We start from the raw sequence: 14,878 nt of genomic DNA, 5'->3' as shown, positions 1-14,878 counted from the left end.
TCAATGAGCTGCAATCCTCTCTTGGATGGTTTTGAATTTTCTTGCATACATTGAAGGGTGCCCATCAGACCTATAGAAAGTAAGCTTATTTATATCTAGATACAAAACAGGAGTTTTCATCTGTTGCAGCACATGTTGCAGTATTTTCAACTTCTTAACATCGCTCTCTTTGTAAGTTGCATTACTCGTGATTGGCTCCTTTTCTAGGTTACATTTACCCCGTGTTCCATCTCCCTTCACTGCATATAAATGGTTCAAAGTAACAGTCAAAAGAGTGTAAGCTTCAGATCCTCTAATATCAAGATTACGGTACTTACATGAAGTGAGAAGCTGAATATCCTCTGAACACAACTCGGGTTTTGTTGGGATCAATGTTCTCGTCAATCCATTTGCTCCAAGTAGTAAGACCTTTCCTGTATGCTTTATGTAATCCCAGTTTTGGGTATAATCGACTACCTTCCAGAAAATAGTTTTTTCTGCAATTTTGAAGCCGATTGTTTGGTTAGACAAATATATGAATTTGAATTTTGAAGTATGTATGATGCTTGCATGTTAAACCCACTATTGGTTTTCTCGTTAGTCCACCACCTCCATGAATTGAATACTATAATATCAGCATCGCGATATGCAGAAGATGTGACCTTGTCAACCAAATCCAACCTCAGATTTTCAGCCACTGGTGATCCATGCATCCTTGGACGATATTCAGTTGCTGAGTCCCCAACTAGAAACGGAGACCACACAAAGACTATCGAACAGTTGTAGTCCTAGTTGTGAAAAGACGGTTTAGAAATCAGAATGGCGTGAATTGTGAAGTGATACATGCAACAAAATGACCGATGCAACTTGCCTTGAAACGCAGTGCATAATCTCTAGTGACCTTAAATTCTTTCCTTCCAGAGAGCTTTGAAATTCTGTTCTTATCTTTAATATCATTCCGAAGGATACGGATGAGAGATTCATACATATTCCTATTTAAGGAATCCCCAACAAAAACCATTTTCTTTCCTCTTAGCCTCTCAAGAAAATCAGTCGCATTAATAGTAATTAAGCTGCAAAAAAAAAAAAAAAGACAGGACCAAGTTACTACTCCATGCAGTTTTCAGAACCCCCACCCCCATTACAGTAACAAAATAATCTGCTACCTCCAAAATGAGTTGTATTTTATGCGTTATTACAAAAACGTCAAACACAGCTTGGAATTTCTAATACCTGGGATTATTGTTACACCCATCTGTTTGCCAATGCCATTGAAGAAATTCATGATCAGGTAACAATCAAAAGGTATTCGTTCAATATGAGGGCACGAACGATAATACGGTTTTCGGTCTTCAATTCTTACCCAGCGACCCTGGAAAATGTCACAGAACTTCTTTTCACCGAAATCTTCCCTATCACCATCTCCACTAAAAGTAGTTTTGTTGTCGTCGTTTATGGTAGCAACCCGCAATTCACCAAGTTTGGAAGGAACTGAAATACTGATAGTTGATCTTGTTGAGCTTTTTTTCTTGGGTTTTTGCAATGACTCTAAAGATGTGGTACTGCTACGAGTAGTAGAAGAAGAGTAAGTAGTTCTAGTTGAAGTATGGTACTGCCAACATCGAGGAATAGAAAGATTACGAGACAAACACGTAAGATTTTCTTGGGAGGAGGTATACATCTGGGAAGGTTTAGAAATAAGAACCGGGCACTTGAAGAGAAAAAACTGTTAGAATGACAAATGAAGATCCAAAGAGGAAGCAGCCAAAACAAAAGAGGATCGGAGATGATTTTTGTGAGCATGACAAGAGTGATAACAATGTTAAGTAACTTGTTATCGTCTCCCATAACCCAGCAAACCTTTTCATGGTGACGATTCAAAGATTAAGTATTTGAAGATGCACTCATTCTTGGTAATAGTAAGCTTTTTCCACAGCCGTATATAAAATATACAAGCTATACCCCCATTTCCTAATCACAAAATTGATTTAAAATACCAAAATCAACAATTCTTGGGTGAAAAAGAAATCTAGATTTTGATACTGTTTAAATGGACAAAAATGTAAAAATAGTCAGGATGTAAACAGTTTCATCCTACCCATTTTCAAATATTTTTTCTTATTTTTAATTTACATTAGGATGCATCCAGTTTCATCCTCGCTATTTTTTAAGTTTAAGCCAGGATGAGTCCAGTTACATCCTTGGTTTCTTTTTTGTGTCCATTTCTCCCATACTAATTTTTACTCGTCCATTTGAACAATGTTTTAAAAATATTTGGACAAAGGACCTATTTTCCATTTCCTAATATTGCACTGGTACTAGTTTTGGGTCCTGACTAGCACATTTATTAGGCGTATATTTCACGAATACAGGAAACCTCATATGTATATACTTCTCAACTACGTAGCAATTTTCCCAAGTTTAGCACATCATACTCTTGAGAACCTTTTTTGTTAAGAAATTTGTTAACAGTATAGGAGTAGGTGTACTACTTAAAAAAGAAGTCACTTGTTTTCTAATGAATTCAATAAGAAGTATGGAACTAAAACAACAAGAATAAGTTTAGACTTGAGATTATCAAACAGGATTGTACTCTAAACTCTAAAGTACGTAACCAGTCCCGTCCCATATGTGTTGTTTTCTCTTCTTTAATGTTGGAGTTAATAACCCTGTGCATAGCAGTGTTGTTTTCTCTTTTTTAATAGTGGAGTTAATAACCCTATACATAGCTAATGTGACATATTGCCTGCCTCTAATGGTACAAAACTCAGACCTGTGCGGCTGTGCCAACGGACTAGTTATACCTCAAAAATCACAAAACAACAGCAAAAAAGAATTTCGAATTTTGCCTCGAAATTGACACTTCGCAGCAACCAAATTAAGGGAGAACCACCCGTTCGTCAAGGACTTTCTATTCCTATACAGATATATGGCAACTGTAGCTGGTCAAAGACAGTCAAAACACGTCAACCAAGCACGAATTAGCTAATTTAAGTTGGACAAAGAGAAAAGTAGGAATTAAGGTTTAATTTCATTTTTACGGGCTTTAGATTTTTTATATTACCTTAAATACCCTTCGGTATTATCAAAATAAATATAGAATCTTAAATTCCAGATGTAACATTTTTGAGTAAGGAGAGAAAAAGGTGAGGGGTTCAGTGATTTCTTCTTCCCTGCTTCGTTTTTACTTTTAATCTTTCATCCTTGTTTTGATTTTTTTTTTAAAATCTTTGATCGTTTTCATGTTTTTCTACTGGATGAACTAAACTTCTTTTTTGACTCAATTTTGTCGTCGTCTTCTTCAACAATTACGGTGAAGTTTGAAGAAGATGATTAGATATTGGAGTTTCTCTGATTGTTTTAATAACAAGGAATTTGTTGATAATGACAATGATGATGGGATTGATCCAATGTCATTATAACCTAGATTTGGAGGTTCAGTTATGAAAAAAGACAAAAACAATTTATGAAATAAGAGTTTGTATCAGATTTTTAATTGTATTGAATTTAAGTTGGATTTTTTTTTTGTAACTTGGCATAGGCCCGTCCTTCCCCTGGCAGCGTAGCTACTGACCAAACCTACTCTCCTGAGCAGACCCGACCCGTTTTCCACGATAGTGTCATAAGTATATACATAAGAGGAGTATTTCATGCGATCTCCAAACTCTTTAGCAGAGACTCGATACGCTGACCTCCTATTTGAGAGTCAGGTTCCTGGCCAACTGGGCTAACCCCTGATGGTTATTTATGTTGGCTCTCTCACTGAAGAGTTATGCCACTTGCACATTTGGTGATAATTCCTTTCACATATGGTTACGAACTGATTATAATTTTTTTATTTTTTAGGTTATTAATTGTTTGTTAGGCGGACTAAATGAAACATATACAAGCATAGAAATATGTCTAGTTGTTCTTTCAAGCATCTAGTCTAGTATAAGATATCAAACACTGACTTGGAATCCTAGTGAATATCTCGTTAGGTTTAATATATATGTTTTTTTTTTTGGAAGAAAAAAAAAAGATATCCATTAAAACCATAAAGCCCAAAGGCTACAACAACAACATACTTAGACTTCTACAAAGCTTGAAGCAACAACATAAGCATACTGAATTTGGTCTTTGACATTCTGAGGAATATCTAAGCCAAATTCTCTACTAACTCTACTTATTCTGGCAAACTTGGCCAGCATATCTGCTGCCTTGTTTGCAACCTTATTTTTAAAACAGACTCTAATGCAACTTAAACTTCTGACTCTATCTTTAACTTCTCTGATGATACTCTAATTCTGCCAATTCACAACACTAACATTACTATTAACACTTTATGTTAGAGCATAGCTCGGTTGAACCCACCAAGCGTTGGTATGTCAAGTTTGGTTGTCATGTTTTAGTGAATCAAAACTCAATTAAAGAGTCGCTTGATTATATACTAAAGAGAACTTCGTATAGGTTAGGCTGGAAAGATTAGGATTATGAGACATACAAGTATTACTCGAAGACTTGAAGAATGTGAAGAAATAACAAGCTACATCGACGACATCATCCTTCCTCTTGAGGTTAGTAATATTTTAACTTGAACTGTTTTATTCCCAACATATCTTTCAAGTCGTGTTATATTGAAAACATAACTGCGAAGCTGTGAATGATTATACTCTAGTAGTAAGACATAGTGTTAAGGAATTAGAATACGAAGTATAACGTTTATCTTTTGAACTTCGTATATAAGACATCGACATAATCATATGAATGCTATTGTGATTATGTGTAAGGGTAAAGGTGAAGATTTCATCCTAGGAAACAATGTTTACATTTGTTTAAAGGAAGTACATTCATGAACTTGTTTTACGAATCGAAAGAGAAATCGCTAGGCTTATTGGTATTGTTATTCATTCCATATCTTTGTATTACCAATATGTGTGAGTTAGTAGAACCGATCATGAATTGTTATGTATCTTAGTAAAACTAATCACAATGCCTGACTTATGTATTGGTATGATTTTTGTTAGTGTAACCCATCCTAGTAATTGGTGTGACCAATCAAAAAAGAGTTGTGTAATCTATCCTTGTAATTGGCGTAACCGGTCCTGGTAATTGGTGTAACTAATCCTAGTGACTAGTGTAACCGATCACAAGTAATAACATGAGAATACGGTAACCGGTTATGGTAATTGACATAACCGATCCTGGTAACTGATGTAACCGGTCCCAGTAACCATATTAAGGTATAACCGATCCTTGTGTTTGGTAGAACCGTAAACCCATGATTAGTGTATTGATATTTGATAAATCACATAGTTCTTGAAATTCAGATGAACCAATTCTAAACTTGTTTGGAAGTGTTGTATAATCGATTCCAAGATTGTAAATATTAAAAAGGATTTACAAAGAAAAAGATGTCGACATACTTTGAACATGTTCAGTGACTCTTAGATTTTATTGTTCAAAGATATTCCTTAATAACTCAAGGAGATCCCACACCGAAATAAATTGATAATCTTTTAATTAAAGTTGTTGATTTTATATGCTTTTAATTACTAGCAATTAAACACATATCTCCGTAAAATAAAAATTGGTAATGTGCATTTACTAATTGGAGATTTTCTAATGAGATTTCGGTAATATTGGACAAAGCTTTTCCAGGAATTATGAAAATCGATTTGGGTATTTATTGCATATCTTAAGAATAATTCGGTCTTGGAAATTCCTTGTTGTCCAAACATCCTTGGTCTATAAATACCCAAGTTTGAATTTCGAGCAAACTATCCTAAGAGCTAGCAAAACTACCTTGTTGTGTTGTTACTGGTGGAGACGTCTATTCGGAGAGGAAAGTACCCTAATTAGGCGAAATCTCTTACAACCGCTCGTTTAAAGACTTCTGTGGGATCAAGAAGCTCTACGAGTATTGTTGGTGGGAAACTAGATAATTGCAGTATTATTATTTTTCAATTTGATTTGATTGACTAACGATTGTTGAACTTTGATTGCACCTAGTTTGTTTATTCCCGAGAATCTTTTCTTTTGATATAAGATTCACTCATACTAGATCGAAGTATCGACGGGATCTTTAGAACTGTTTGTAGATCTAAAGACGTCTTGTGATAATCCATTGTTAACAGACTCCGTTCTGTGCGTGATTGATCACAAGAGATTCAAGTTATGGTGTGCAAGTGTTTATTGAAGATTAAAGAAGATTCGAAGACAAAGAAAATTTCTTATTAGTTTCATATCTTTGGTGTGCACAAAACTTGATCAGCTGGGATCCAACTGTAATCGGTTTATCTTTGATAGATTTGATTGATTAGTTGCGTAGATCCGCATCACTATATAGTATCTTGGTAGATTCTATATTTGATTGCAAAGTCTAAACTCTGCTACTTTGGTAGTTGTTGGATAGATAGATCTAAACCCGACAAAGGAGTTTACTGGATTAAATAGAAGAGCCTTTGTCTAACTCATATCACTGAGATTGAATAGAGTTGTTACTAAATAGATTTGTTGTTCCTTTACTGTTTGAAATACGAACCAAAGGAACTATTCTAGTGCGTGCACTTATCAAATGTCGGAAGCGTATGGATACTGAAGAAACTAGGTGAACTATAGGTTTAGTTGCTTGGTCTCAACTATACGAAGTTGGTTTGATTTTGTATAGCGACTTAATTCTGAGAGTATTCAATTCTGGACTAGGTCCCGGGATTTTTTTGCATTTGTGGTTTCCTCATTAACAAAATCTTGTTGTGTCATTTACTTTTGTTTTCTGCAATTATAATTTTTGTTATTATAATTTAAAGTAAATTACACAAACGTTAACTACGTATTACTTGATAGTGATCCTATAGAGTTTGGTTAAGTCTGAACCTATTATCAAGTAATCACACTTTGATTGTTGTATTGTCTCGATATCGTATCCATAGATGATCATACAAAGTGTGAATACCGATTCGTTGTATTATCTCGACTTAGTCCATAGTGCTGGTTATTTCAAATGGTTGATCAGTAATAAAGCTTTGTATTATTAATAAAGCTTCACGCTTAGTACATTGAATTAAACCTTAATCAACAAAGGATTTAGTTGCTCATATTACAAAGAAGATGAATAATGGTGGTTTCCCCCTAAAGGGGTAAACCCTAGGTTTTGATGTAGAACTTCTGATATGAGATTGATCGATCATATGTGAAAGGCCGAATACCTATTTTAATAGGTTTACATTGCTTGGCCATCAAGTATCTAGTTCTGTTCAAGAACCCGACCCGAAAATACGAAAGAAGGATCCTAACCGTGAGTTTAGGCCTTCACAAGTATGCATACCTGTTTTTATACTTGTCAAGTATGCGTACCTCAAATTCCAGCAGAAATTTTCGGAATTAAAGTATGCGTACCCATTTGCATACTTTACTGTCTTCGGAATTCGATAAAAGCTTGTTTTGGCCACAACTTCTTCGTCCGAACTCGGAATGACCTCATTCTTTTTGAATTATTTTACTATTTCAATTCTCTTCAAGTTGGTGATGAGAAATCCTGGTTTTGAATGAGTTAATCTCGGTATTTGGCCCGTCTCTTGATTTTGAACGTTTTGTTCTTTTCCGTCGCACTTCTTCAACTTCTCTTGGACTTTGGAACTTGGGCACTTGGAATACTTCTCTTTATAGATCTTTTAAGCACTTTGTAGCTCCTTTTTGGATGGTTCACCTAATAGAGGCAAATAAGAGAAAACAAGAGTAACAATACGAAAATACGCAAGAATAATAGCTTAAACAAGTATGGAATGGACACTAAAATCATATGAATTATGCAGTTATCAATTCATATTTTTATGGTTATTTTTCAAAAACTGGTGAACAAAATTACACAAACGGGTATGTACAAACTGGTGATCAAAATCTTTTATGGTTATTTTGGTAAGCGAAAGCTTACCAACACATATTTCGAGAAATAGATAAGCGAGATAAACTCGGCTCGAAATACCAAATGTGTATAATTGAAGTCTATATAGAAATACGACTTTTTGTCTCAAATGGGAGATAAATTTGATAGACTTTTGAGTGAAACATGGTTATTTAAGCATAAACAAAATAGCCATGATCAAAGCTTTTTTTTGTTTCTAATGGTTGATCACCAAGATCAAAATAACCATAAAAATGATTACTCTACTGAATATCTACAACCTACTGAATATCTACAACTCTGATGTTGTTTCTAATGGTTGAGTCAAGTTGACTACATATACTCTATCAACCTACTGAAAATAATCATACCAGTTAAACATAGTTGTGCACATTATATTCTATTGGTTAGGGTTGTTCTCGCGTCGTCTTCTCCAATGAGTTTGGCGAGGTTAGGATAACACTAGCTTCTTGATGCATGAATTATGAATGCTTAGATTCATTACTCTTCTTTCCAATTTCTGTTCTTTGAACTGTGAATCATGTTAGTGATTACTTGGAAGTTATATGTTTCTTTGGGCACCCTCTGGGACGATGTTCTCACTTGTTCCCACTTCAGTTTCAGTAATTAGAAGGAATGAAGCGTGCGAAAATATACGTTTTCGTATCTTAGTGCTCTACCAAATATAGTGTTGGCGTGTATCTGTATTATATGAATTCTTTCCTTATTCTGTAAAAAAACACATTTATATATTTATATAACATGAGAGACTTTCAAACATATTGTATCAGAGAGTTTGGGTTTGTTTGTTATTACTTTGTGTGAAGATGGTTCTTTAGATTGATAATATGGATTTGATGCTTCAATTAGGGGTAATCCTATAACTAAGCAGGTTTAGGAGTTCGGGCGTCACATAATCAATACGAAACATTCTGAGTCTACATCAAATGATTGTCTCACAAAAATCATGTAAGATGTTGCAAGGAGATTTTCACATGATCATCTTTTGACTTTCGTCAAGAATAAAAGATAAACTTGGTTAAAGCGAAAGCTTACCAACACATATTTCGAGAAATAGATAAGCGAGATAAACTCGGCTCGAAATACCAAATGTGTATAATTGAAGTCTATATAGCAATACGACTTTTTGTCTCAAATAGGAGATAGAGTAGATAGACTTTTGAGTTATAGATGAGTTCAAGTCTCCACATACCTTTTGTTGATGAAGTTCCACAAGTTCCCTTGAGTAATTTTTCATCTTCATTCGGTGAACATCGTGAAGTCTAAAGCTCAAATACACTTACTATCCTAATCCGAGACTTAGCTATAAGTAGACTAGAAATCAAAACTTATAGTTTTGGCAACTAAACTTGACAAACAAGCTTGAGATAGCAATGCTTGCGATTTCGACCGAGCAGTGCTCTAATGATCTCCCCCTTTGTCAATTTTAATGACAAAACTATCAATACATATGGATTACAAAATAAATAAACATTGTAGCTTCTCGTCCACATGCTTTATCTCCTTGGTGCTTCAACATTACTCGAAATCTTCGTCACTTCCAAGTACTCCAATGATTCCAAAGGTTGTAAGTTTAGCATCATCGTTGTTGAATTTCCGTAGCCATAACAATGAGAAAACAAAATCTCTCGATCATTGTTATATAATGTCATAGTATTATTACACGCCATCAAAGTTCTTATATCACAACTTCGACAACAATACTATGGTGATATGTATCACTCCCGCTTAGTCAATACTTCATCTCACATGAAAACCACTCCCCCTTAGATAATGATCCGTAAACCATATGTATTTGTAATGTGAACTACACATTAATTCTCCCCCTTTTTATCAATATAAATTGGAAAAGGTACGAAAACTAGTGGGATCCTAATGAAATTTTCATAGAGATACTTCATGACCAAAAGAGAACCACATATCAACTTTGTTTAGATGCAGTCATATAGCCGAAGCTAAATGCATTCATCAAGGAGTTTATAAAGATACAAGATAACCCCTATAATATTCCACAACTGCACTCCCCACAAAGATATGGTAATTAAGCACTATAAGAACTCCCCCCCATAAAATGTCAACCCGAGAGAACAACAAGAGCGACCTTACTTTCACAAGAAAATAAGGATTTCTTTGGACATTAACAAATCACATGAAATATGAATTTGTATCCAAAGTACTCAATTAATTTAACCACAAGAGAACCCATGAATAATTTAATCGGAAATTCTCGACATAAGAAAATTTACGGAGCCACACAATATTTACACAAAGATGTGGATCAGGGAAGACAAATATTGCGGAATAAACAAAGATTCATTCTATCTTTCATCACTATTTGCATAGAGACATGTAATAGACTTAATCTTTGTAAACAAAAATTCATCCCATCTTCCATCAATATTTGCATAATGATACAATAGGCTTAACTTTTGTTTGTCAATCAAATTCCGTGTGATTTATTACAAGGAGAATATTATGAACGATCAATAAATCAACTGTAATAAATTTTAGTGAGATATCTTCGTAAGGATGCAACTTTTTATGTGGTAGAATAGTTGATTCAACTATTAGTGATCAAATATGGGCATCTTTCACTAATGTTGTATAACATCATCATACGGTATAGACTTATTCATAAGGTATAACATTTGTTTATAGAGTTGGCACATTAGTGATCACTAATTATCTGGTAGAGATTTCGAGAACCATCTTTCACTAATGTGTTGTTTATTAGAGAACAAATCATTAGTGATCAACACATTAGTGATTTGGACCCCTTATGGTCCTCTGTATTGACCTACTGAATATCTACAACTAGCATTAGAAACAAAATAGTGCAAGCATAAACAAAATATTTTATGGTTATTTTGATCATAAAATTACACAAATCACGGAGAGTGATTAAACGGGTATGCATACTTGTGAAGGCCTAAGTATTCAACCTCCGTGATGTACAAACTGGTGACCATAAACAAAATAACCATAAGGGTTACAAATCAGTAGGTTGTACAAACTCGTGGATCAAAATCTCTCCGTGATTTTGCAGAGTGATTTGAATCTCTCCGAGATTTTGCAGACGGATCAAAATCTCTCCAAAGATTTTCTTAACGGATTTGAATCTCTCTATGGTCAGCTGAGACTCGTCCTAAGAGAAAAAGACTTTGTACGCCCAATTAATGCCTCTGCGAGACTCTGGCTCACTTGTCTTTGACCAGCGTATCTTGCAGAGATGTGTTAGGAATTAACTTTGTGTCCATATGATGGGCCAACAAGACCAGTGTATCCTGAAAGGATGTTCTAGGAGTCTGTCGAAAGCGCCCGGACTGGTATGATTACTTTGGGAAAAAAATACAAACAAAAAATTGCATCATTATTTTTAGTTTCAAAAATATCAACATGTGCACAACTATGTTTAACTGGTACACAAAACAATTTACGTCATATAGCTAGTACAAAAGAAATAAGTACACCTAAAAGTGAACTGGGTATAACTGGTTTACAAGTATATGCATCTCGTATACCAAGTACAAAAAAAAGTGTGTATAATTTGTGTACCAGAAATACACCTCGTACAACAAGTGCATCAAATAAACCACACGTCTAAGATGAGATTAGATAAAAAAGTAATTCATGCTCGTCCAACCAAACTCATGAAGAAAGTTTCTTTTAACATTAAGAAATGATTCACAAAACAATATTGCATAACAATTGAATTCCCAATCCTGCATTAATAGATATTAATCATAATATTTCACCAGAACATATAATCACCAAAACCATGGTTAGCATATAATCACCTTACACAAATCTAATTTTCATAGGAAATACATCGGTGCACACCTACGAAATATGCCTTCAAGCGATCATTTATAGCCACATACAAACATATTTTTTCATGGGATATACAATGGTGCACCAATATGTACACACCTATAAAATATGCATGAAACCAAGCATTCATACCCTCAAACAACCTATTTCTCACGAGAAATACACTGATGCACCCATATATACACTTATTTTTCATGGGAAAAACTTTATATTACAAAAACATGTACACAAAAAAAAAGACATAAAATAAGAGAAAAATATAAGAATACAATGTACAATAAAGCGCACATACTAAATAAATGTAAAATTACGAGTTTTTTTTCAATACATCACTATGAACAATTTCAATGTGTTGGGAAAGGAAAATACAATATACAATAAAGTGCACGTATTATATAAATGGTAATATCATTTCATCACCATGAACAAAAAATACGGTGTACCATATATAAATTAAACGCACCTTTCTCTGCCTTATAAATGTCAATTATTTCTATGGAAGATATCTCATAATATTATCCTTGTGATAGAAAGGATTGGCATGCATGTTCAAAATCATTCCACAGTTTGTAAAAGAACACATCTATCACTGGGCTTCCTTAGAATATTCCGTGTGCCCATATGATGATGATGTATTATCACGCAACACTAATGTTGGCAGGCATGGTCATAAGGTAGAGATTTCGAGAACCATTATAAATAACCAGCAACTGTGAAAAAAACTAATGTGTATAGAGTTGATCCACTTATTCATAAGGTATAAACTGTGGATGAGTTCAAGGTAATAAACAACACATTAGTGATAAAAAATGGTCTTATTAAAATTTAGATCCTATTTGGTTGGTTCAATAGTGGTTGTGTATTCTGATCACGCAACACCTACGTACCTACTAAAGAAGAAATAAGCTAAGCCAAGACTTATACGGTGGATTCAACTATTGCAAAAATTTGATTACGAAATTAAAGATAAAAGAGGTGTTGAAAATACTGTTGCGGATCACCTTAGTAGACTTGTTGTTTTCGAAGAAGAACTTCCTTTACAAGATCGTTTTCCAGACGAACAAATTTTCTCAGTTGAAGATTCAACACCTTGGTACGCGGATATATTGAACTACTTGGTTATAAGACAAGTACCTAGTACAATGTCTAATTTTCAAAAGCTTAAACTTAAGAAAATAGCCAAGCAGTATGTGTGGGATGAACCCTACTTGTGGAAATACGGTTCTAATTAAATCATCTGCAGGTGCGTACCTAATTCTGAATTTCAATCTATTATTAATTTTTGTCATACTTATGCATGTGGTGGTCACTTTGGTTCTAAACGTACCGCTTTCAAAATACTTGAAATTGGATTTTATTAGCCTACCCTATTTGAGGATGCATATATATGTTTTTCAAAACTTGTGATAGATGCCAACGAACTGGCAATCTAGGTGCTCTAAATAAAATACCACTCAATCCTATTCTCACTGCAGAGATTTTTGATGTGTGGGGCACAAATTTTATGGGTCCTTTTGTCAATTCTTATGGAAAATTTTATATGCTTCTTGTTATGGATTATGTTTCAAAATTGGTGGAAGCTAAAGCCACCCCCACTAATGATTCTCAAGTTGTTTGTGAGTTTGTGAAGGAATATATTTTCTCTAGACATGGTACACCAAGAGTGGTTATCAGTGATGGAGGCTCACATTTTCAGAAATTCTTCCATGCTCTACTCAAGAAGTACAACATAACACACAAGGTTGATACGCCATATCACCCACAAACTAGCGGGCAAGTTGAAATCTCGAACCGTGAGATTAAATCCATTCTTGAGAAAACCGTAAAAACTACTCGGAAAGATTGGAGTGATAGGCTTACTGATGCATTATGGGCATATAGAACGGCGTACAAAACACCGATTGGTATGTCTCCATATCGATTGGTTTATGGAAAAGCTTGTCATCTTCCGGTTGAACTTGAGCATAAGGCTTATTGGGCGATAATGGATTATGACAATGCGGGGAAACAAAGGAAGTTACAACTTAACGAGCTAGAGGAGATACGTAATGATGCTTACGAGAGTTCTCGTATATACAAGGAAAAGACGAAACTTTTCCATGACAAGATAATTTCTCGAAAGAATTTTGTTGTGGGTCAAAAATTTCTTTTATTTAATTCTCGTCTTAAACTATTTCCTGGGAAGCTAAGGTCTAGATGGATTGGACCGTTTGTTGTTACTAATGTTTTCTCTTATGGTGCAGTTGAAATTTCTAATCTTGGAGATGGGGCAACTTCAAAAGTAAACGGCCATAGATTGAAGCCATATTATGAAAAAGTTGCCTATGTGAACATGGATGAAATTGAGCTTCGTGATTTACTCCCTCTGGAGGAGTAGCATAACTGGAACGCCAAGTCAGGTTGAGGACGTTAAACAAAGCGCTAAATGAGAGGCAACCCATCGGTTTTGTATCTTTATCCCTTTTGATTTTCATTTCCTTAGTCTTGCATATCATACCTTGCATTCCCACCTTAGATTTTACAAGTCCTATATCTATAATGAAAGTTTTGACGAATTCTCGTCAGAAAATTCTGACTGCGCACTTGTCACCAAAATTGCTCTCGAGACTTCATACGAGGTCTTATTTGAGTGGTTGATCCCAAATTTTAAGTAGGACAGACTCACCTTTCTTTTCCAAAAAAATAATCTGAATTCTTAGTCTGTTAAGTTAGATATATAGGCCTGGACATTTGAGTTTCAGTATTTTTCCAGAACTTTTTCAGATTGCATGTCAGTTAGCACGTATGCCATAAAAGTAAGAAATTTTATCAAAACACTGTGAAATTCTGACACCTTATAGAAAAGACTTAGGCGAACAACTTTCGTTTAGGATGTTTCTCTTGGTTCCCTACCTATTGGTACAGTTTTTGAGATTTTCAGGGCTGTTATGTCAGAAATCAGAATTTTCGGTTTCGAACATTGAGGACAATGTTGAGTTTAAGTGTGGGGGAGCATTTAGTATCATACTATTTGCATATACACATTAAAAATAAAATAAAATAATACTATTTTATTTCTTGCATTCTTGAGACTTCATATTTTGGAGTTAATTATGAGCTACTTAGGATGACACTCTAAAATTTTTAAGGTTGAAACAGTTCTTACGGCTATAGATTGAGTTCCAA

The 14,878-nt window shown here is 34.5% G+C and overlaps 1 protein-coding gene across 1 annotated transcript; it reads right to left on the bottom strand.

Annotated features, from left to right (window-relative positions):
• LOC113273157 (protein trichome birefringence-like 2) lies at positions 1–1,947 on the bottom strand. Its single transcript, XM_026522920.1, has 6 exons — positions 1,942–1,947; positions 1,343–1,591; positions 1,179–1,234; positions 851–1,052; positions 563–767; positions 1–476 (listed from the first exon to the last, which is right to left on the bottom strand). The coding sequence occupies exons 1-6, from the start codon at positions 1,945–1,947 to the stop codon at positions 1–3; spliced, it is 1,194 nt and encodes a 397-aa protein (XP_026378705.1).
• Positions 1,948–14,878: the final 12,931 nt, after the last annotated feature.

The sequence above is a fragment of the Papaver somniferum genome, chromosome 4 (genome assembly GCF_003573695.1).
Source record: "Papaver somniferum cultivar HN1 chromosome 4, ASM357369v1, whole genome shotgun sequence".
Taxonomy (NCBI): domain Eukaryota; kingdom Viridiplantae; phylum Streptophyta; class Magnoliopsida; order Ranunculales; family Papaveraceae; genus Papaver; species Papaver somniferum.
Note: the sequence above shows the minus strand (reverse complement) of the source record. Positions and strands in the feature narration are given on the sequence as shown.

Excerpts from the sequence above, each read along its gene's own strand:
- LOC113273157 (XM_026522920.1), bottom strand. Across the intron at positions 1,235-1,342 it reads ACATTTTCCAGGGTCGCTGG|ATGGGTGTAACAATAATCCC; the intron begins GTAAGAATTGAA and ends ATTGGCAAACAG. Across the intron at positions 768-850 it reads ATTATGCACTGCGTTTCAAG|GACTACAACTGTTCGATAGT; the intron begins GCAAGTTGCATC and ends TTTCACAACTAG.